The sequence below is a fragment of the Panicum virgatum genome, chromosome 8K (genome assembly GCF_016808335.1).
Source record: "Panicum virgatum strain AP13 chromosome 8K, P.virgatum_v5, whole genome shotgun sequence".
NCBI lineage: Eukaryota > Viridiplantae > Streptophyta > Magnoliopsida > Poales > Poaceae > Panicum > Panicum virgatum.
The window spans coordinates 2597926-2621330 of record NC_053143.1 but is presented as its reverse complement, the minus strand read 5'-3'; the positions used below and the strand labels follow the sequence as shown (position 1 = coordinate 2621330).

Genomic DNA, 23405 nt, shown 5'->3' with positions numbered 1-23405 from the left:
GCAGTGTTACTGTTACGGTTGCTGATCACGATGTGTGGTGGTAGCTATGAAACCCTAGCCGCGTTCCGCGAAGCCGAATCCTATCACATCTCGGACGTCTGCCTCTTGGTTAAGAACACGACTCGAACTGGGATCTCCGGACCTGCACACACGCAGCGATATATAATGCCATCGATCCACATGCTCGCCTACCCAAATTCGCAACACACCTCTCGCGCGCGAAAATCTTCAAGGTCCCCGTCCAAGATCCTTCAACCCCTCTCCTCGATCTTGGCCACCGGACGCTTCCAGTTCCGGCAGCAAGAAGGGGACGGATGGAGCAGCAGGCGCGGTGGCCGGACGTGCCGCCGTGCTACCGCTTCACGCCGACCGCGCGGGAGCTCATCCGCTACTACCTCAACCCCTGGGTGGCCAACCCCGGCCAGACGCCGCCGTTCGGGGAGCCCGAGGGCGTCGTGTGCGCCGCCGACGTCTACAGCGCGGACCCCGGCACGCTCACGTCGCGGCTCCGCCGCTTCGGCCACGACGACGGCAACTGGTACTTCCTCTGCGTCGCCCGCTGGAAGGACGGCAACGCCGGCACCCGGATGAGCCGCGCCGTCCGGGGCGGCGGCACGTGGCACGGCTCCGGGAAGCGGGTCGCCGTCCCCCGCCACGGGTACCGCCAGACCTTCGAGTACCGCGACGCCGCCGGCGACAAGAGCGCCTGGCTCATGGAGGAGTTCGGGAGCAGCATGCCCGAGGCCACCGACGGCGAGGGCGTCAGGGTCATCTGCAGGGTGCACCGCACGCCGAGGGCGGCGGCGGGCGGCGACGACGGCGGGGAGGAACACCAAGAAGAAACCGACGAGGTCTAGGTCCCGCCGTCCAAGAGGCAGCGAGCCACGCTGAGCCAGGAGCACGGCTTCGCCGCCGCAGATTACTGGGCGGCGGCGGCGCTAGCGCCGCCCGATGCCGGGTGCTCCTATGCCATTGCCAGCACGTCGCAGACTGCTGCGCCGGTGAACGGGGCGGCATCAACCACCACCTGGCAGCTGCAGCCCATGATGGAGCAAGGCGTGGGTTATTACCACCCTACCGCCGGCATCAATGGCGATGAAGACATCAAGGGAGTGCCAGAGGCAGAGCCATTGGAGACGGTTCCTGCAGACATCGGATGGCAGCAATTTGCAGAGATGGGCTATGGCTTTGGCTATGCCGCTGAAGATGCGCGGATGAACGAATGGATGCGTAATACCTTCTCATCATGCCCACAGCCAAGTGACAGTACAGCGCAAGGGGGCGATGATCATAGCGACGAAAAGGGAGCAAGCTGATGCATTGCTGGGAGTTTTGGCGTCCATTGTTGTGGAGTTTTGGAGAAGAATTACATGAATGACTGACTAGCTTAGTGTCGATTCGAAGATCCTACACTGATGCAATGTTTCTGTTAGTATGTACTGCTCGACTTTATGGATGCGTATGCGTTCAGCTCTGTTTAGCCATGGAAGGTGCCATGGTGGCAACAATACAATCATGAGTGTTCCAGTACTCACTAAAACTGAACTTTTGCTAAATCCAGTAAATGTATAGCTTCCTTTTGATAACAAAGTAATAATTGCACTTGGATTAGTCAAGAACATTGTTTCCATGACCCATGCCAAATATAATGCGTTGCATTGCATGACAATGTAGAACCTAGACAGTGGTTTATTAATTATCCCAAACATAACTCAAAATATAATGTAGCCGTGGTGCATTTGGGGTTCTCAGGAAACTGCAAATCCTACCAAATGCAATGCCTTGCCAATCGCTCTTCTTCAGCTATATGTTATCCGGGCCACTCGGTAGCGGCACATAGCCATTTGGACTTGAAGGATTTTCATCTGATTTAACTGGTATGCACTTCAAGATGGCGCCGACGATCAAGCTGATGGATCCAAGGCCAACGCTCACCAACCAAAGCTGCCAACTAAGTGGAACAGTGCTGGCAAAAGTGCCCAGAAATTCTATGATCACCACTTGAAATATGACTGTCACGGCTATGATTCCAATAAAGATCCAATTGCTGATCATACCACGGAAAACATTAATCTTCTGCATTTCCCTACTGTTTATTTCATTGAACACCTGAAGTAACATAATTCAAAGATCATCATCAGATCAGACATAGTAATATGGGGAGAGAATTCAAATGCACAGATCTTCCTTTGTTTTTTCAGAGCAATGGCAACGTAGGTTCCATGTAACTATATTGGTTTAGGATGCAGACAAACATGTTATAATTTTTAGATTAGGGCCAAAAAGGAACATTTGGAATGAACTTTACTTCAGCACACCATAGGCATTAGGGCTGAATGTATGTTGCTAAAAGTTAGAATGCACTCACCTGGCAGAACACAAAGGAGTTGAAGATGAGTGTATTGATTACAGATTTGGAATCAGAACCCTTGATGTTCAGGAGTCGTTCCCCACCAAACATGAGAGCTCCAAGTACAATCAACTGATATAAACTTTGCCCAATGATATTTCGCCACATGACCTTGGTAATGAAACTCTCCCCGCGCCGAACAGGTGGCCTCTTCATCATGTCATCATTTGGAGGCTCTGTAGCTAGGGCTAAAGCTCCTAATGTATCCATAATCATATTGACCCACAACAACTGCACTGCTGTGAGAGGAGCACTCCCTGGAGCGCAAAAGTCAAAAGTATTGTTAATTAAATAGCGGGTATCAAGAATCACTAATGGAACAAACATGGCAGCGTAGGAAGAGTATTATAGATGATGTCCGCACCTGTGATGCATGCTGAGACGAAGTTGATGACCAAAGCAACAATATTGACAGTCAACTGGAACTGCACAAACTTTTGGATGTTTATGTAAACCGCACGACCCCACCTTGCGACATTGATTATAGTTGTAAAATTGTCATCAAGTACTATCACATCAGCACTTTCCTTGGCTACCTGAAGAGGTGTTAGGTTATACCATTATCTTTCAATGATCATGGATAGTTGCTGAAGGACAAGCTTTTGCAAGTCAGGAGTTATAAACTTCTAATACGACCGACATGTATCCAGTCAGCAAGAGGTTTAAACAAAAAGAACGGCAGAGATCAATGTTTAATGATGATTTCTGTGTCGGCATAGAAACAAACTATTCGAATCGCAGAGTTGAAAATGGAACTAAATAGATTTCTTCTACAAACTTTTCAAGCTTAGAATCACTATCTATGTATTCCGACGTGACTTAATCAGTTCCTGCTAATGTCACGTCCATGCATGAATGTGTAATAATAAAGTACCTCTGTGCCTGCTATGCCCATAGCAAGCCCGATATCTGCTTCATGTAGTGCTGGAGCATCATTCGTACCATCGCCAGTCACAGCAACCACCTCATGAAACATACCTCGCAAGTTTGTCACAAGGGTGTGCTTGTCCAATGGTAAAGAACGAGCCATAACCTGCAAATGATAATTGATAATTAAAATTTGTTGCAAGATATTAGCATACATATAGGCTGAGAGAAGAAAAAAGCACCCGAATCTTGGGTATCAAGTCCCTCATCTCTTCCGGGCTCTTGCTACGGAAATCTGGTCCTTCTATTGCTATGCCATCGTCAGTCAATATTCCACACTCTTTGGCTATAGCTTTAGCTGTATTAATATTATCACCAGTCACCATTCTCACAATGATACCAGCAGACATGCAGGCCTTCACAGCATCCTTGACTCCTGGGCGCACAGGATCTTTGATGCCAAAAATGGATATTAGAGTAAAACCGCTTGTCGGACTATCTGAATCATCGTCAAAATTATCCACCTCCTTATATGCTAGGCACAGTGTCCTCAAAGCATCTGAAGCAAAAGAGTTGATAGTATCCAAGATGTTCTTTCTCTGAGCTTCTGATAAGGGAACACTGTTTCCATCAGCATCAACCATCATGTTACACATCTGCACAATAATTTCTGAAGCACCTTTGGAGAACCAATGGTATGTACCATTGGGCAATGATACCAATACTGCCATCTTCTTCTTAACCGAATTGAAAGGCTCAACCTTAACCTTGGTGCAGGCCCTATCCTCAGCATTGTGACCTCCTTCCAGTTTCAGGCCAAATTCAAATATTGCCCTTTCTGTTGGCGTTCCTAAAACATTTTGCGCACCATCCTTTTCTTTGACTACCTCTGCACTGGTGTTCTCAAAAATGCCCTGCAAGAGTAGGCCCAATGTGGTTGGAGAAATGACAGAATTCAAATCTTCCAAAGTATTGTTACCGGTAACTGACTTTGAAACCTCAGCTATCCATATCTTGTCAACCACCATATGGTTAGTAGTCAAAGTTCCTGTTTTATCCGTGCAGATGGTACCAGCAGATCCCATTGTCTCACATGCTGAAAGATGTCTTACAAGTGCTTTATCATTCATTAGTTTTTTCATTGCAAATGCAAGACTCAAAGTAACAGCTAGAGGTAACCCTTCAGGAACAGCAACAACAATAATAGTGACTGCTGTTGCGAAGTAGTTCACTATGGTCAATGCGTCAGTAGAATACCATCTGGACAAACCAACTGTTAAACCTTTTTCAATAAGGAATCTAACCATCAGGACTACAAACGTTAACGTGGCAAACACCAGGCCAATCTTCCCAATGATGGTTGCAACTCCGTTTAGTTTAACCTGCAATGGCGTCTCATCCTCCCCTCCTTCACTCAGCGTGCTCATCAGTCTTCCCCATTCAGTGCGCATGCCAACAGCAGTTACCATCATCTTAGCTGATCCATCCTGAACTTTGGTTCCTGCCAAGATGAACGGCTTATCTTGAGAAATATAAACTGGGTCACTCTCACCTGACAAGCTGGATTCATCAATCAAAAGAGAGTATCCATGAATGTACAGTCCATCAGCAGGCACTTGGTCTCCAATTGATAAATGAACGATATCACCAACCACCAAGTCATATATAGAGATCTTTTGTCGAGAGCCGTCTCTGGTTACATGGATAAATATCTTCTTCTTTTCATTGTCTAGCTCCTTGAATTGAAGTGACTGCCTGTAGTCACTGATAGCAGTAACCATCACAACCAACAAAATGCTGAGTATTATGCCCAAGCCATCATACATGCCCTTGGGAAAACCTTCAGATGCCAGACCAACTACAGCAGATATCAAAGCACATACCATAAGAATGATAAGAGTCATGTCCTGCAATGCATCCCAGACAAACATCCAGAAACTTCTTGACGGTTTCTCTGCATAGCGATTGACACCATAGATGCTTTGTCTTGTATCCAAGTCACTAGCAGATACACCACGGTCAAATGTTGAGCGGATCTTTTTGGATATCCCATCTACCCCCCCATGCATCCCCAATGCTTTATGATCATGCTTGCTTGTTATCGATGCCAGTTCTTCTGGATTGATGGAAAATCCAGCTTTGATAATATCATCGGTCAGATGGTACTCTTTATGTTTGGCACCTTCACCATCAGATGGTTCACAAGTTAGATGGAGTTAGTAGAGCAACAAAAAAAAATCAGTAACACCAGAAGTTATGTAATACCATCAATGAAGGTGATCGCAGCCTTCTGCACATAGAGGGCAAGCCAGATTTTTTGCTGCCGGAGAAAACAAAGAACAAAAAGGTGTTCATTACCTGCATATAAGAAAGTAGTTCTTTCCTCCTAGCATGTAGCATATGAGATACAAGCTACTGCACTAATATAAAGATGCTTGCAGTTTACTAATAGACAATAGCATTCTTTTTTCCAGAGATGGATGTGCAGTTGTGCACCCACGCAATGTGCCAAAAGTAGAGCACATATACTAAAGCCATTATAACTCAAGACAAGACGCTGGATTCTCGAGTCCAACAAACAGAAAAATTTGAATTATGTATACATCGACATCAAACTGACATCTCTAGATCTGCACAAGCAAGATTATCGCAGGTGGGGCCTCAACGATGGGACCGATGTGGTTGGGGGGGGGGGGGGGGTTAGCAAGGCTGCTTCCTGGAAGCTTCCTTGAGGGTCGCAGTCATACTCAGCCTTGGCCAGATAATTGGTCCATGACCGTGAACTAGTATGCGGCTGGCGCTATGCTATACACTGTGAAGCAGCAACAGAAAAGTTCTGACTTTATTTTCCGTAAGGTTTATTAACAACTTGCATTTATACCAACTAGTTTGAATATTCAGGCACAGACCTTTCAGTGAGAGAATTTTTCTGTGCCGTTATGTGATGGCTAGACAAGACCAACAACTGGTAACCATTCCACTTTACTCTAGTCTCTAATATACACTGATAAAGATGAATCAGATGCAGTTTGGCGGAAATGATTTAATTATTCCAAGGTGGGGGAAGGCAGAGTGGGTATATGGTGCACTTGAAAAGGTGTAAAAAATTACAGATGCAGAAAGCTTCACGTGCTGGCTGCTAAGGAGATGCAGCAGAGGAGGGAAGTTTAAAGAGATCGGAGCAATGGTCTACGACTATGGAGACGGAACTAGCAATCAGAGTGGCAAAGGTTGGCTACGGACTAGCATCGGCGACGAGCGGTACCTGGATGGATCGCCGGCGTGCTTCGTTCTGGCTGCGGCTGTCGAGGTCGGCCACCATGCGGAAGCGGCGGCGGCGGTTCTTGACGAGGGAGCCGACGGCGGAGCGCCATCGCCGCTGCGCCTCCTCGGAAGGGTTCTTGGGCGGGAGATCGAAGTCCTCCCGCAGGCTCTTCTCCAACCAGTCCATCCCTCCCTCCCCTCCCTCCCACAGGAGCGACGAGCTCGCCGAGGCCGGGAGCAAAGAGAGGAAATGGACGGGGAGTTCGAGTTCGAGCGCTGTTGTGTTGGGAAGGGGGAACTAGCGAGGGCTGTCTTGACTCTTGAATATAAAAAGGAACAACCACTCCCGGCGAGGCGCGCTCTGACCTTCTGGTTCTGCGCACGGCGCGCCGGCCGTTCTCCGTCAGCCCGTGGCTGCTGCCTCCGTGGCTAATCAGCCAGGGTGCGACGGCGAAGGGCGCAAGGCCCGGCCGGCCGCAACTGCTTTGGGACGCCCGGCCGCCAAATGGGATGCCCAGGAGCCACCAAAGCAATGGACTCTGGACACTGGGACACCACAGAAAAACGAGCTATTAGCAGCTGGACAGATGACCTTTCGGGTATGAATTGACGACATTGTGACATTTTTTGAACTGTCGTAAGACTGCGACTTATGGAAACTTATTACGAGCTAGTACTAAATTGGTAAGGTTTCAAAATGACCGACAGATTAGTCAAGCATGCGTGATGGGCCAGCTTCGTGTACCATCATATACGGAGTTGACATTAACGCATGGTGCCCACCTAGAAAATGGAAAGATACTGATGACTGATTAAGATAGGAGTATACTGGTAATCTAATAAATATGTTTGACCAACCCGAACCAGGTTGTCTCTCCATCGAGTATGAAGGGCTAGAATTGTGCAAATATTTTTTTTAATGTTTATCAGACCTTTTTGAAAGTAGTGAGGACGTGTTTGATACATTTTAGTCGTATGACTAAACTTTAGTCACCCTTTTAGATAGAGTGAGTAAAAAGGGACTCATCAAGAAGAAGAGAGGGAGAAAGGAGAGAAATAGAGCCAGACACGTGGTCCAAGAAGGACAGAGAGCACTTTAGTCACTTTTAGCAAGCTTTCCATGACTAATGGACTAGAGAAATTTTAGTCACTTTTAGTCAACCATGTTTAAGAAATAGGTGACTAAAAGAGAAGTGACTAATTTTAGTCACCCCATCCAAACACCCCTCGAATCTATTAAAGCAATGGTCTAGACAAATCAATGACTAATTTTGAACGTCCATACTTAAAGTCTTAAAATAATTAGGCATATAACCCGCGCATTTTTGCGGCTAGTATTGAAAATTCAAAAATTTACATGTTGTTATATCCTTACTTAAAGGTTATACTATTTTTTTACCATATATCATCCTGTTCATTATCGTAAATTATGTCTTATTGTTGATTAAAACAATTCAACTATGATCTACCTATAATAACAATTTGATTTGTTAAGCTTTAATAATATTATGTAGATAATTATTCTTATTTTCATTTTATTTTGATTGATTGTTGTTAGCTTTAGTTTTTATTAATAGTATATATTTGTAACTGTACATAGCTAAATGATATTTTATATTTAATTTTTCGTAATGGCATTGGTGGGTGATATTTAATTAGGCACAGGGGTATTTTATGCTAATTTTTATCGTAATGGCAGTATTGGGTAATTTTTATTTTTCTATTTTTCTCCGATTAACATGGGAATTTTTAGGTCTCGAGAGCGAATGTGGAGGCTCTGTTTGTTGGCCAAATAATAAGATAATAGATGATACCTATTACAATTGCCACACTGGATTATTAGAAAAATTCGGCTATGTAGCACTCTATTCTAGAATTGATTGATGATGCCTATTGCACAAAAACAGTGCCACTTCCAGTGCAGTACAGTACTACAGTAGTACATCGTAAAAGCACTTGGCCACAAGTGGCACACGGAGAAAATCGCAGGAACTGGAAGATGCTTGCTGGCCTAAGGCTGACCACAGCGGAGGGAGCAAGAGTAAATTTGCTCCCTCTTCGTTTCCCACGCCCTCTCTGTCTACAGTGCATCTACAGTGCAAAACAGTATATTTGCTCCTTCATTTCCTCCTTCCACTGTGGACGGTCTAACCATAACCAGACCCAGAGAGCATCTTGGTTACGAGTAGGAGTAGCATACTAGGACAATACACGTGCTCCGCTGCGTGAGCTCACCGAATTGAAAGAAAGATAGCACAAAAAAATGAAAAGAAAAAAAAAACTGACCAGTTCAATCCCTATTGGAATCATCTCCTTTTCCACCGCACAGCTCGGCCCCCATGGTGCTGCTCCCATCGAGTGCGGAGTCGTCCGCCGCCCAAACCCACCACCCAGCACCTCCGCCACCAGGCCACTACCCTCGTGGCTCCGCCTCGCCGCCGCCGCAAGAACCACCGCCTCCGGGGATCAAAAAAAGGCGAAGAAAAAAAATTCCAGCACAGGTCCGCCGGACGCCGCCAATGGCGGCCGGATTCGTCGGCCGCGCGCCTCCTCCTCAACGTCGCCGGCCAGATCCACCACCGGTCGGATCCCTCGCGCTTGTACGCCGAGATCCGCCATGGTGGAGGCCCACGGTGACCGGGTGAAGCGGGGGTGGGGAGGGGGCGGGGATCGCGACGGACGACGGCGCCGGAGGGCGGAGCCGACCAGATTCGCCACCGTCACGCCGCCGGTTGGATCCCCCGCCGGTGGCGGGGTGGACTGGACGGCGGGGTCGGAGCGGTGGCGGCGGGGTCGAGGGGTGAGGAACCCGGGAGGGTTCGGCGGCCAAGGGAGGCGACCGGCGGCAGGGGAGGAGGGCGAGGGGCTGAGGGCTTGCGGGGCGGCGGCGGGGGCGGAGGGCTGCGGGGTGGCGGCGGGGAACACTAGAGTTAGGGTTAAGGGAGGGGGCGCGGGAGGTCGGGGGAGGGGGCGCTGGGGTTGGGGAGGCTTGAGCGGGGGTGGCTTTGCGGGTTTTTTTTATAAAAATATATGGACGGCGGGTTTGAATAAAAAAAAATTTGGAGGGTCTATTTGCAAAATGACCAAAGAACGACGTGGATCAACTCCATGCGACGGATCGGACGGCTCGTGTCACGCTACTCTCTCCGGAGACACGTGTCGCTCCGGGAGCAACGGAGCGCTCTCATGCTTCTCTTCCCACGGCGGATAGAAGTTAGAGTATTCGATGTTCTCCGGATGTTTATTAGTTCGAACGGAAAAGCCCATGGGCCGATCAATAATCTCGCTGGGCCGGGGTGGTTCCTTCTTCGCAAATGCTGTCACCGTGCAACCGCATCGCAGCCCCCCGGCAGCGATGTTCCTGCGGCGGCTGAGAACCTCCGCCGCTCTCCGCCGTGGCGCTAGCGACGGCGGCGTCCTGGCCGCCCTCCGCGCCGAGCTCTCACACGAGCTCGCCTCCTCCGCCCCGTCCGATCCCCCTCCCTTCCATTCCCAGGTAACACACCACCTGATCCTCCGCTTGCTCGGCGGCCCACTAACCCCAACTCTCTCTCTCTCCTCCCCCCATCCGCAGGACGACCCTGACTTCGTCACCGTAAGGGATGCCCCGCGCGCGCAGGACGTGCTCCTGCGCCGCCGGGGCGATTCCGACGAGGTCCTCGTGTCGGCGCTGCTCGCGCCGCTGCAGTTCGCGGACCAAGCGCCGCTGCCCAGGGCCGCGCTCATGAAGGTGTTCGTCAGTAAGCCTGGCGCGGCTCCGGTGCTGCACTTCGACTGCCGTACGTTCTGGGTTGGGGAGGACGGCGGCGACGCTGACTATGCTATTGACGCTGTTCGGTACCACCCAATTCCTGGTGATGCTGCGGAAGGCAAGTATGAAGGGCCGGAGTTCAGGTATTGTTTATTCCGTTTCACTTTCACGGTTATGCTTTGGATACTGTTCTATATGGAATGAGTGAACTGAACTAGTAAATTGGGATTCTGCATAGAAAACTCTGTACAAAACGAGTATTTCTTTGGCACATTCAGGTGGAGCTGTAGGACGATATTGATTCGAACTATCCTTTTGGTTTACGAGTGTCACTGAAACTCATGTTACAACTTCTCACAAAATTGAACCTATGCCAGTAAGGCTGTGTCGGCAAGACTAACTGAACACATGCCAAATTTGTAAATTTTGTATGGTCCATTATTCATTTATTCCTGAAATTCCTGTTTGTGCTTGTGATTTCCAGCTAAGGCTTCATTTAGTGTCTTTGTATGGGAACATGAAATTAAGCTTGTAACACCATTTGGTTAACATGAATGTAGTTTGCAGAACGCGACTTAGCAGAACCTTGTCTTATGCAAGCTGAAATATAAGTTGACGTTGCAAATAATTTATGCTTTTTAAATAAATCATAATATGAATTTGTGGAGATATCTCCCTTATTCTTTGTGCCACTAATTCATGGTCAGTTTTATGATAATTGATTGCAGCATTACTTCATTTATGTGATTCTTTGTAAAAAAAAAAACAAAGTGTTCTATTATCATGTCGATCCACCAGAGGGCATTATCTATTTTTGTGAACATCAAGAAGCCTCTTCAGCTTAAGAGGTTTGGTTTGTTCAAAATCACTAGCACTCCATGACAGTGTTTTCCTTTCTGTGTTCAGAGATTTGGATCCTGGGCTAAAAGCTGCATTGCGAGAATTTCTAGCGGCAAGGGGCGTCAACTCCAAGCTGGCAGGCTCAATTCTCCATCACTTGCTTCAGAAGGAGCACTCCCAGTATGTGAATTGGCTGAAGACTTTAGAAATGGCATTTGCAAAAAATCATTGACCATATCCTCATTTGAACATTTATAAACTATCGTTTCTTGCTGAGTCAAGAGTTCACATTTTTGTTGTGCTGAGGCGGGAACGGGCGACGTTCCTGCCCATTCATGTCGATGATCAGGTCCGAGCTCCACCCTAAACCCTGTTGAGAATATGTGGAATCCCGACATCCATATCCCGAGAGAATTCAATTCTCTCATTTTAAATTTGCCCCATAAATTCCTGTGGAACTTGTACATAGCCAACAGGTTCTTATTATGTACATGTCCATGAGGAGACATCCTTTTCCAAGGTGTACTTGTCATATTCGTTTATGAAGTGAATCGTTGAATTGCATGAAGATTGTGACTTCGTTAGTTCGACGGGGACGTTTTGGTAGAGTCTGACAGAAAGAATTCTCAAAAAGAATCGATGTAATGCAATGATTCAGCTTCTTTTCTGGGGGTAAGTAGGAGCACCACCACAATCTGTAAGCGTGATTCTTCAGCAGACAGTACGTCAAACGGATTGCGACCAAGCGATCGTGATTCTTCAGCAGACAGCACGCCAGTGCTGTTTGGTTTGGTTTGTGCTAATAAATAGTACTACTTTGACTATTAATTACGAGTATTAATGAAATCTAATTACAAAATCACCTTGAGAACCTTGCGCTACACGAATCTAATGAGGCCTTTGGCCGCACGATTACTGTAGCATTACTGTAGCCAATCATGGATTAATTACCGTCATTAGATTCGTCACAAAAAGTTGTATCTATCCGTGAATTTTTTTTTAAATAAACTTTGTTTAGTACTCCATGCATACAAGATTTCCTCGTAGCGCAAGTTGCCCTAGAGAGAACCAAACTGGGCCTTTGTTTAAGCTGTGATGGGATAAGAATGGGCCCACTAGATTGAGGCGGTGGTTACAGCCCCCCGGGCCCAGTTGCCAGCAGACCGCCGATTTTGGTCGACGACGGTCCTCGCGTCTTTCGTTTCCGTACACGGCTCCGCAAATGCAGAACCAACTCCGTCGGAGAACCGGAGAACCGACGGAGGATTTCCCCTCCTCGTGTCGTCGTGATGGGTAAGGCGTAGTTGTTTCCGATCTCACGGTTGTTTCTTCGATTTGGTTGATCAGGTGCGTGGGCTAGCCGGATAGATCGCTTGATTATATTTTGGGGTTAATGGATCCGTTCGATTCGAGGTCTAGGTTTGTTGATTTCCCTGCTCTGTTGCGTTTTCCTCCACGGATCCCTCTGTTTGGGGAAATATTTTTGTTTTGACCTACGACTAATTACGATTTGTTGATACCTAGGGTTCTGCAATTCTTGTTTCGATTTCTGTCCAAGGTCAGATCAGTTTAATTGAGTAACCCGGGATGTTTGGGCTTAACCTAAACAGGATAATTTGAAGTGTTTGTTCTCCATCTGCCTCTGGTCTACATGGTTATTGGTCGGATCAGGATAATTTGTTCATACGCCTAATTTTTGTGATCTGATGACTGTTACTGGAATAAGTGGAGTCCTCAAGATTCTGCAGTTTTTGCATCTGGCATGTTCCCCCTCATGGTTGTCAGTTTCATCAGAAGTTTAGTAGTGAAGATAAGATATGGTTGCTTAGGAGTTCGGAATTTACCTCTATGTGGTGTCAATTTGCTGTTAAGTTCCGCATGCAGTATCGGTTGGATTATTTGATGGTGGTTGCGAGGTATATAAGCGGATCCATGCACTGTATGTTTCATGGTTGACTTAGTGATGCTTTATGTGGCAGTAAGGACAAGATTTTGATTCAGTACTACTGACATGCTCATGGAGAGGGTTCTACGGTGTTGTTGGTCTTTAATTATCACTTAGTCAGCTTGTTTGAAAGGCACGATTTCAAGGAAGTTGAGAATGTGGGTTTTGATTGCCATTGTGCAGTGTGGTTTAGTGCTAGTTTCATGTGAAACCATCTGCTTGAAGATTCTCCCGAGTACAGTTCTTCCTTACTGGTGTGCTACTGCTGTGTGTTTATCTGTGGTGGTGGTACCTCAAGGTCTTCTCAGATTAGTGTATTGCTTTGGTCTGAAGCTCCTAGTGGCTAGTCCTCTGGTGATATAATCTTCGATCACATGGATTTGAATTTTGGCTTTTGCGAATGTTAGTGGTTTCAGCTTCTTAAGTCCCTTCATTTATTGGACCATGTGCCCATTTCAGTGTCAGTTTCCTTGTTGTAAACTCATGTTGTATGTGTATTATACTAAGCACCTTCTTTGTGTTTGTTTATTATAGAAGGGTCTGTTGTAACCAATATGTATTATTGGCATTCTTCTTCTTATAATGATAGTTTTTTGTAACTTTCTGAGCAATGGAATTATAACCTGTAGTCCTGAACTCTGCTTCAAAAATCAAAAGGCAGATACGTGGAGCAACATCGCCTTGCCTAGCACTGTAGAGTGGAGATAATATAAAATTTAGATATGGTTGAAAAAATAATCATTAATTGCCATTCATATTCAGGTCCTTATTGATGTCTATTTGTAGAATTATTATTGTTATCGACTTCTAAATTATTCCAATGCAATATGTGTTGCAATGAATCATACCTTATGTTACCTCAAGTTGTGGACAGTTAAGAAATCAAATCTCTTTCAGTATAGTAGAAGTAGAAGTAGAAATAGCTGCTTAATTTTTAAGTAAACATACATCTATTCATTGCAATAAAGCATTCTTATGTTATTGTATATATTTTTCACTGTTTTGCTTGTGCTGGCTATCAGTCTGAATACGCATATTGTGGCCATAGTAGTTACTTTATTTTCTACTGGGTTTATTTAATTGCTTTACATCATTTAATAATGAACAAAAATATAACTGTTTGTGCCCATTATGTTAATATATATTTCTATTTATATTTTGGGGTTAATTTGTGTGAGCATCTAGGTCTGCTAAATAAATGTATAAATTTTTTAGTTCTTTTCCTGTTCTAATGACTATTGATGATAACCTAACAGTGTGAGCAGTTCTTTTCAGATTGATCCATCATTTTGTTTTGATTTAGTCGCGAAATCTTTTAGCCTCTATTTTCTTCTTTTGTTTCTCATAGCCCTAAGCTAATCTAAACTTAAATCTTTTCCTACTTGAATACAGCAATCAATGAAGTCTGCTCATAAGAGTCATTGCTTATTTTTGTTGTTATGAGTCTCAGAAAAAAGTTTATGTTCATTTCCCAGGTTGCAAAACCAGTTTCATTTAATAAAGTTTCCTAATCATCTTGCTCCTGTTCCCTTCATTACTTTTGGAGGATTCTCTGAATGATTTGCTTATGCTAGTATATGTTACTTTAGGTTATGTTACTTTAGGTTATAGTAGTTCAACGCTTGTATTGCTTTGGGCGTCTCTGGAAGATCAATTAGATATTAGACTATTATAACTCATTCTGTAGCAATGGTGCTAATATATGTGGCAAGTAGTGGTTAGTCAAGTCCCATGCTTTCTTTGGACATATCTGGAAGAGCGTGTAGTTTGCTAGTTTGAAATCTTTGGTAGTGTTGTTCGCTCTCCATCAAAACTGCTTGCAAGTTTGTGAAAACCATTATTTTAGGCTGTTTTAGTTTGTCAGTCCTGGGGTCATATGAACTTATGAACCTGAATTGCCTTTTTAGTTCAAATGGGCGATCGCTTCATTTTTTTTAGATGCTCCATCAATTTAGTTAATTTGATTTGAAGCTACGCACATCCTTAGATATCTAACTGGAGTTGTGCACTAATTTTTATCTTAATTGTCTATTACTAACTTACCTATTTTTCCTTTCCATGCTAAGTTGTTTCTTTTTCTTCTATTATTATTGTTGGCCCTTAACTTCTGAGATACGATATCAAGGAGTGTTTACATTCTATTGTATTACATACATACTAAGTTTCTAACCAAATTGGTGTTGTATGCTACTCTGTAGAACACCCACTGATCTTTTTTCTTTTTAGAGTTATATATCATATTTAGTACTGTTATATGCAGTTGAAGCTTGTGTTCTCTTTTCTTGTAGCAGGTAGTCATACCACTGTTTTTTGGCATGTCGTACTTCAATGTTTCTTTGTTGTACTGTTTTGCTTTGTTTCTGTAATGAACCATGATCCTTAGGTTAGTATTAAGTGATTCAGATCCTCTTCAGCTTTCTTTGACAAATTTTATGCTCGAAGGTTTTATACAAAGTTTAGGCGAATAGTGAGGTACACACGATATTAATCATGGAGTTCACTGTTTGAAGTTGTGGTTTCATGCTAATGATTTTGAGTCGACAGTTTCCCTATTTTTGTTTGCAAATTGTTGGCCTAAGTTTCATAGGAAAACTAGACTAACTGTTCGCATTCAGCAATTCTCATCACTAATTGATCATTTCATCTTTAGATAGCCATCCCACAGGAATGCTGCTAACACAAGTTGTTTCTGTTACCTGATAGTGTATCATTACTATCCTTCAATTTTGTGATAGATAAGAAGTGTATATGTTGTTTACTCTGAACTAGTGAGAACTTGTTCTTCAAAGTTAAGGTCCATATTAAGGCTTTAATTGGTCATCCTTTGTTATATGCTATCTCATGGCACTAGTATCGCTTGTTCTGTACTTGTTAGAACTGGTACTATAATTTGTAGTACTGTCTGTGATCTCTTTCCTTGTGTATCATTTGTGGTTGGTAACAGGTCACTGTGATTCTCTTCTTATGCTTGAATCATTTATTACTGTAATGTTGGTTGTTTTTGTGTCTATATTAAAAACGTGATCCTTATCGAGTCTCTGTTCCATTGTTTCATATCGCTTTTGTATAGCTACAAAAGTAGAAGACTTCAAACCGTTTTAACCATAGCAGCTGAGTCTTCTATTATTCTCGGATTCATGCTTTACTGTTGGGTCTTCACGATGTTGATATTCAGATGCACAAGTGTGTGCAAGTTTAACTTCCTCTGACATTTGGTCCTTTGCTGTTGATATTCAGTTGCCTATACAATGTTGTTTGGTAGTCCTTAAATTTTAAATTAAATCTTCCATGATGGTCATCTATTTCTAAGACAAACATGGATTTGTGCATGTGTAATGTGTTTTGCTAAATATTGTTAATGGGAAATATTTGAGATTATTCTATGAGTTCACGGTCATGATGATGTTATGGTTTCATGCTACTTTTATTCAATAAGATTTCTGAACCAGTTGTCTCAAAAAGGGGAATCAAGATTAAGAAAACGTGTCAGTTCTCACAAACTAGCTAATTTGTCAATTTAAGATAAGATAATAACTTGTTCTATTTAGTTCATTCGTGAGCACAGCCTCATAGGTCCTGCAATTTAATGACCTCCTCCCTTTAATTTTGTTCTTTCTGAACTTGATAGTTTTCGACAGATTTTAATGTTTTCCCACCCATTTGTGGTACATATATGCAATTCAAATACTACATTATTGTGAGTTGACCCCTAACTTTGTTCCTTCTTGTGTCCTTCAGTAGACAAGGTCTTTCCCCTGTGAAAATGAGTTGCATTAGGTACTGTCTTGTTGTTTGGTGCTCATTGCCTCATTCACTTTGATCATCTTTTCTGAATTTCCCCTGTGAAATGGTGATCTGCTTAGCTGTAAAATTGCCTTCGGGTGCAATAATTATTAAGTCGGTGTTGAAAACCTTCAACTTATCTAGGAATTGATGACTGGTAGCATTTTTTTGTGTTTGTGCAAAATCTGACGTAAGGATATTTCTAAGTTAGTTTGATTCCATTTTTCTTTTATTATTATAGCAATCGAAGTGGTATGAGGTCAGCTATTAAAATGACACATTTCTGCAAGTGTTGATTGATGCAATGTGGTTGCGTCTTTTGTTAATAAAATTGTAATGTCCTTGTGCTGAATTGCCCTATGAGTTTACTGAGCTGAGCTACTCCGAGAATCTGTTGGGCATTGATTGACACCATTTGCGTGCTAGCTAACTGAGACACATGTAAATATGCTCATTACAAGTTTGTCTTCCCTGCCGTTGCATATTTTCACCTGATGGTTGCATTACTTCTGCTGTTTGTTGTTACTACTGTATGATTAGGTGGGTTTAGTTGTGATGGTTGCATTTTTAATACTAGAAGTTTGTATAGCTCCTCCTACATGTGATTTGTACTGGTTACTGACCGTGATGAATTTTGATGTGATTGTGGTGCGCTGGGGATTGGATCTGTTCTTTCCTGTTAAATTTTCTTGTTTATGCTTGTGGGTAGGTACTAGGGTGTTGGGTAGGGGGTGCCTAACACTGCCAATGCTGGTCCCAAGCCCGGATAAAAGTGGAGGGGGCACATCTAATTGATTGTGGATAAGTCTCATACCAGTGGGGTCTTTTCGAAATTTGACACAGTAGCTCATGTTTAGTTTGCATCAGACTTTGCGGCTGTGGCATTCATTTGAGAGTTAAGAATAAATGGTCCATTATCATCTACCAGTTGATTGCCGGACCAACCAAGAAAGAGGAAACTTTCAACTGGAACTGACGTTGTCAATGAACAAGCTGCCGGGCTTTAGCGAGCACCACTCCATCTACTGTCCATTTTCGTCGAATTTTCAGGCGAATATGCTGCAACCTGATTGTCCAGAGGCTCCAAATGTGGCAACTGGCAAGGCAACTCGACTGAAACAGTCAGACCGAGCTATCGTTCGGAACCTTGGAAACAAGGCATCAATCCATGGGGATATCCAAGGCTCCAAGCTGCTTGTTGCTACCGTCGCAATTGAGCGATGTCCAATCTGACTGGCGACTTCGATGCTGCCTGGCACTCCCGTTGCCGGCGGTTTTATAAAGCCGGCCGTGTATCTGAGCTCTGAGCTGAGTACTGGTTGCTGCTATCCTGCTGCTCCTCGCCTGCGTCTTCTCTCATTTTGGGGCCACGCACGCCCAGTACAGCAACAGCGGGGACGGGCCCTTTTGCTGATAGTGCGGGCTACTTGATGGGCGTCGCCGCCGCGGTGCTCGCCGTTGCAGCGTTTGTTTGGACCTGAAATCGACTTCTGCTGGAGTCCTGGTCTCCTGGAGCTAAGCTGCCATGCTTTCCTGTCTTCGTGTCAGCGCTCCATGTTCTGTAATCTGGTCTCAATCTTCTTTGTCGAGTCAGGTGCTGCTTCTTATGGTATTTCTTGTAAAGATGAGATTTGTGAGTCGGTGATGAGAGTTTTGTGGATATGTGGTGATACGGAATAATGTCGATCAAATACTCAGGCTTCGTTCCTTACCAAAATATATTGTGAATTTGTGATTGTGCTCTATTATCTTGAATGAAAGTTGTCGTGGGCTTTTGTGGGTACCCACAACTGGGTGGCGGAATGCACCCGCCTAATCCCCGAGGGGGAGTACTCGGGAAAGCGCTAAGCGATTAGGCCGATCTAGCTTGGGGGCAAGAACACTCGGGTTTAGAGTGGTTCGGGCTGCCGGAGCGTAATACCCTACATCCACTGTGTGATGTATTACTCTTAGTATGAATGAGTCTATCATCTGCCCCCGGGCTTGAGTCCTTCTCTAGCGGGCGTCTTTCTCTAGCGGGCGTCCCCCTTTTATAGAGCAAGGAGGACGCGTACACATGTGTTGGACCCCGACAGGTGGGCCCAATAATGATGTATATTATACTAGATAGATACTAATGGTGGTATAGTGATAGAGAATCTCTTGCCGTATACTCTTCATTGTCTTGTAGACTCTCTGACCGAGGGGGGTCTGCTCATGTCCCATCGGCGAGGCGGTAGTGTAGCTTGCGGCGTAGTCTGTCGAGGCTACTGTGCAGGCGTCATAATGGGCGAAATCGAGCCGTCGTGTCCAACTGGCATTGTAGACTGACATACGCGGCGTGGGCGGCGCCAGCGACTGCATTGTGCGCCTTGGTAATACGCGACCAACAGTGCAACCGAGCAAAAAACCGCCTCGGGCTCTACTCTGCCTACCGTATTGAATGCGGCTGGTAGACGAGTCTTCCAGGGGAAGCCACGCGGCCCCGCGCGCGTGGCCGCATCCACTGACACGCGGCGGCTCCGGACCTGCCCCAGGCGGGGTGTCGGTTCCTCCCTGCTGAGGGGTCCTGATAGTATATGGGGTCCGGGACCCGGCGGGGGTCCGGAACTCCCTGGGAGGTCCGGGCCCCCCAGCTATTTTGGCTGAGGACTATCTCCTCCGGGACATGTGGCGTCACCGGACCCTCCTCAAGCGGGGAGCGGGTCCGAGGCCGTTTGCCGGGAGAGCAGGGCTCCGGACCACAGGAGTCCGGCTGCTCGGCCGTCAGGGCGTAGTTAAAGATAACTACGAGACTCTTGTCCAGACACAACAAGAGGGGGTATCCCAGTCCTGGATACTGACAAAAGTATAGATTCTTGATCTGGTTATCAATGGGAATAGAGTGCTCTTATTATCTGTTCCTTTTGTTGACCAAGCCGTGGTGCTGCTGATATTGGCATTGAGCAATTTTCCACTCATTCCTTCATTCGCGACTCATCACCATTTTGATTTTTGTGTTAGATCTATGCCGTAACCAAAAATGTGCGTTGGAAATGCCACGTGATTTGGCACTTGAATGGCACATCGGCCTTTGGTTCAGAGACAACCATGGTTATGCAGACAATCAACAAGTCGATCCGCATGGTGAAAAGCTACTGAAGACCCACCTGTTCTTCCATGACACCAGTTGGACAGAGGTTCCCCGTTCTTCAGTGCGCACCAAATGCATTGGCGATCTGGAGGATGGACCTCGCCTACCTTCTAGTTACCGAAGAACTCGCTCTGCAGTGCGTGCCACAGGAATATCTTGCCGTCGAGGCTGTAGCTTTCCCGAGCCGCCGTCGCCGCCACTGGAAGCAGAGCATGACTCTGCAGGCAAGGAATGGAGCAGCACGACGACGAAAGGTAGGAGAAAATGGAGGATCTCTTCATCATCTGCCCTGCCTAGCCGTCCAGTCCATCTCTTCGCAGGCTACGTCGCCGTCACCGGAGTGGAGCCATCGACAGAGGAGATGGGAGAGGGTTGATCTGAAAAACAATGGATAGCAGATAGGACATAGGAGGTCTTATTCAAAATTTCGGATCGCGATTATTTTTTTAGGGGTTCTACGGCAGGCACGGAGCTGACCTAAATGATTTTATTAATAATATGATAGGTTGATCATACGGGGAGCGAAGGAGGTGATTACAAGAAGGATCCATCAACACAAGAACTCCACAAGAACAGGGAAGCTTTGTCCGATCCGGTGCTGCACCTGCACCTGCACCTGCACGTGCACGGTGGGATAAGATGGAAGTCGGCTGTAGTCGCGGCGTGCAGTGTAGCACAAGGCGGGGGGAACATACTCCAGACTGAAGACTAGAGCATTTCATTTTTTTTTTCAAATGTTCCAAAGGATAGCAGTGATGATAGTAGAGCAAAGCACGAGCCGAGGCGTCGATGTCCGATTGATAATCCGATTGAAGGGATTTTATGTAAAATAGTGAATTGCGATTAGGGTGCTTTCCGAAAAAAAATATCTGTTGACAGTGACCTCCCTGTTCGGTCGCCGCCGGCGGATGACCGTCGATGACGGCGAGCCTGTGGAGGCCGGAGACGCTTACCCACCCGTCTGATCTAGATGGAGAATGTTTCCAGGTAGGCTCCAAGTGACAGGCATTATTAGGAAAAAAACAAAACAAAAACAAAGACGTGCTCTTCTGGGCTGTCGTGGGTCCGCTGCATATCCTGACTGTGGGCCTCGCGATGGGCCTCTCTGGGCAGTTCAGTTTCGGATCGGGTTTCGCTCCACCTCACGAGTCACGGCCTCAGCCTTTTTCCGCTGAGAAAATTGCCTATTTGACACTAGAAAGGATGAGATTGGCTAATTTGACACCGAAAATTTAGAACTTGTCTATAGGTTTCCAACTGAAAATTTTATTGACTATTTGACACTCTGCTTGCTTCTGTTAGATTCCACTGTTAGACGCGTGGGCCCACAGCACGAAATGACCAATATGCCCTTCTGCCCACACGCGAAGACATAGAGGAGGCTAGGCTTGCTCTGCTCGGTCTGGGCGGCTGCTCGTCCTCGCCGGCGTCACTGCTCGTCCTCGCCGGACATGACCGTCCAGTCGCAGAAGACCACCAAGTTGTCGCCTCGCCAAGCGCCCTCCATCCGCGGGCCTCCGCTGCTGTGCGTCGCTCATCCGTGGCGCCGCCGCCGCGCCACCTGCTGGCTGCTGCTACCGCCGCATAAGAGGAGCGGACAGCCTTATGCGTTCGCCTCCTCGCCATTCCCTTTCGCCTCACCTCGCCGCACTAACAAGCCGTCGTGTACACTCTGCGCGGGCTAAGCGCGCACCGCGCCTGAGCCAGAGCCGCAGCCGCCATTGCCAAGAAGGCAGAGCTCCAACCCGGCACGTGCTTGCGCGTGCACAAAGCCGCTGCGCCCACGCCTTACGGGTGCCGCACCCGCCGCCCTCGCTTCGCGCTTCCGCTCCGCTCTCCCTTGCCCAAGTCCGCCGCCGAACCAAGCCGCCAGCCATTGGGGTCTCTCTGCCGTGGGTCCCGATTCGCCTCAACCGCAGTGGCTCATCTCGATTCCTCACGCGAGGAGCTCCCTCACGACCTCACCGACCTCCCCTGCACCTCGCCCTGGCCGTCGTCAGACGGAGCCGTAGAGCTCGTGCTCGCTACGCCGCGGCATGTTTGCCGGCCGCACATCACCGCCGCCGCCTGCCATGGCCGCCGCCCGCACGTCGCCGCCACGCCACCGCCGCGTTCGCCGCTTGCCATGGCAAGCACGAGGTGCGCGCTCGCTCGCTGATGCCATAGAGCCGATCCCCATCCTCGCGAAGGCCACCGCTGCGTTCGCCCATGGGCATGTCCAGCGCGCCGCGGCTCCGCGCGCTGGCGTCGCTCGTAGCGAACCTGCTGGCAGCGAGGCGGTGCCGCGCGGGTGGGCGAAAGCACGCACTGGCCTCCGGCCTCCACGCCTGGGCCGCCGTGGGCGGACAGGCGGGCAGACGGCGGCGAGCCGCGGCTACACAGGCAGCGGCAGACGGCAGCGAGCCGCGGCGGCACGGGTGGGCGACCGAGCATCGGCCGCGCGGTCGGGCGAGCAGCGGCGAGGAGCGGCTGCGCAGGCCGTCCCCTCCCGTGACTTCTTTCCCTGCCTGGCCTCCTCTGTGTCTTCACGTGTGGGCAGAAGGGCATATTAGTCATTTTGCGATGCGGAGCCCACGCGTCTAACGGTGGAATCTAACAGAAGCAAGCGGAGTGTCAAATAGACCATAAAATTTTCAATTGGAGACATACAGTCAAATTCTAAACTTTCGATGTCAAATGAGCAAACCTCGTTTTTTCCGGTATCAAATAGTCAATTTTCTCTTTTCCGCTCGCCTTCCCCTGATGCTCCGATCGAAACAGAATCCCCCTACCTCTCTCCGTCGTCGCGGCGGACGCAAGAAACACTAGCATCGGCGATGGCGCCACCGGTGGAGGAACTCCTCCACCCCAATACCACTATAGATCGCTCGGATCCGGAGTCCACTTCGGCGCTTGGCCCTGAATACTGTGCTCCCATGGGCCAAGGTTCGTTGTTCTTTGATGCTTCTCAAATATTCTACTATTGTGTTTATTTGCCCTACCCGCATCACTACGCAGGCGCTACACTACCCGCATCACTTACGTAGGGATTGTTTGGTTCCAGGAGCTAAACTTTAGTCCATGTAGTATTTTTATATTTAGAAGCATTAAATAAAGATTAATTATAAAACTAACTGCAGAACTCTAGGGCTAAACTGCGAGACGAATCTAATGAGGTATATTAATCCATGATTAGCGGATGGTTACTGTAGTATCAATGTAGCAAATTATGGATTAATTAGGCTCATTAGATTCGTCTCGCGAATTAGCACAACAGATTTTATTTGATACTATAAAATGGTAAAATTCTTTTTGATGTGATAGGGACTAAAAAAATCCATGTATGATTCCTCGCTTTCAGATGACGACGACGACCTCTTGGTGGCGAAGACCACACCGCGAGGTGGAGGATGACCCGATCGACTATGAGAGAGTCTTTTACGTGTATGTCCTT

The 23405-nt window shown here is 46.7% G+C and overlaps 3 protein-coding genes and 1 long non-coding RNA gene across 4 annotated transcripts; 2 read left to right on the top strand and 2 right to left on the bottom strand.

The window, feature by feature from the left end:
• The first annotated feature begins 314 nt into the window (after window positions 1–314).
• LOC120646489 (NAC domain-containing protein 101-like) lies at window positions 315–857 on the top strand. The gene has a single exon (XM_039923047.1). It carries the CDS (start codon window positions 315–317, stop codon window positions 855–857), a length of 543 nt encoding a protein of 180 aa, XP_039778981.1.
• Window positions 858–1546: 689 nt separating this feature from the next.
• LOC120643508 (probable calcium-transporting ATPase 9, plasma membrane-type) lies at window positions 1547–7064 on the bottom strand. The gene is made up of 7 exons (XM_039919891.1): window positions 6543–7064; window positions 5543–5597; window positions 3520–5459; window positions 3285–3443; window positions 2775–2946; window positions 2369–2667; window positions 1547–2109 (listed from the first exon to the last, which is right to left on the bottom strand). The coding sequence occupies exons 1-7, from the start codon at window positions 6726–6728 to the stop codon at window positions 1804–1806; spliced, it is 3117 nt and encodes a 1038-aa protein (XP_039775825.1). The 5' UTR covers window positions 6729–7064; the 3' UTR covers window positions 1547–1803.
• Window positions 7065–9792: 2728 nt separating this feature from the next.
• LOC120643506 (mitochondrial acidic protein mam33-like) lies at window positions 9793–11700 on the top strand. Its single transcript, XM_039919890.1, has 3 exons — window positions 9793–10037; window positions 10116–10435; window positions 11199–11700. Exons 1-3 carry the CDS (start codon window positions 9807–9809, stop codon window positions 11362–11364), a joined length of 717 nt encoding a protein of 238 aa, XP_039775824.1. The 5' UTR covers window positions 9793–9806; the 3' UTR covers window positions 11365–11700.
• Window positions 11701–12512: 812 nt separating this feature from the next.
• On the bottom strand, window positions 12513–13735 carry LOC120643507. Its single transcript, XR_005663022.1, has 2 exons — window positions 12653–13735; window positions 12513–12547 (listed from the first exon to the last, which is right to left on the bottom strand). It is a non-coding gene; the product is annotated as an uncharacterized LOC120643507 (long non-coding RNA).
• Between the last annotated feature and the right edge of the window lie 9670 nt (window positions 13736–23405).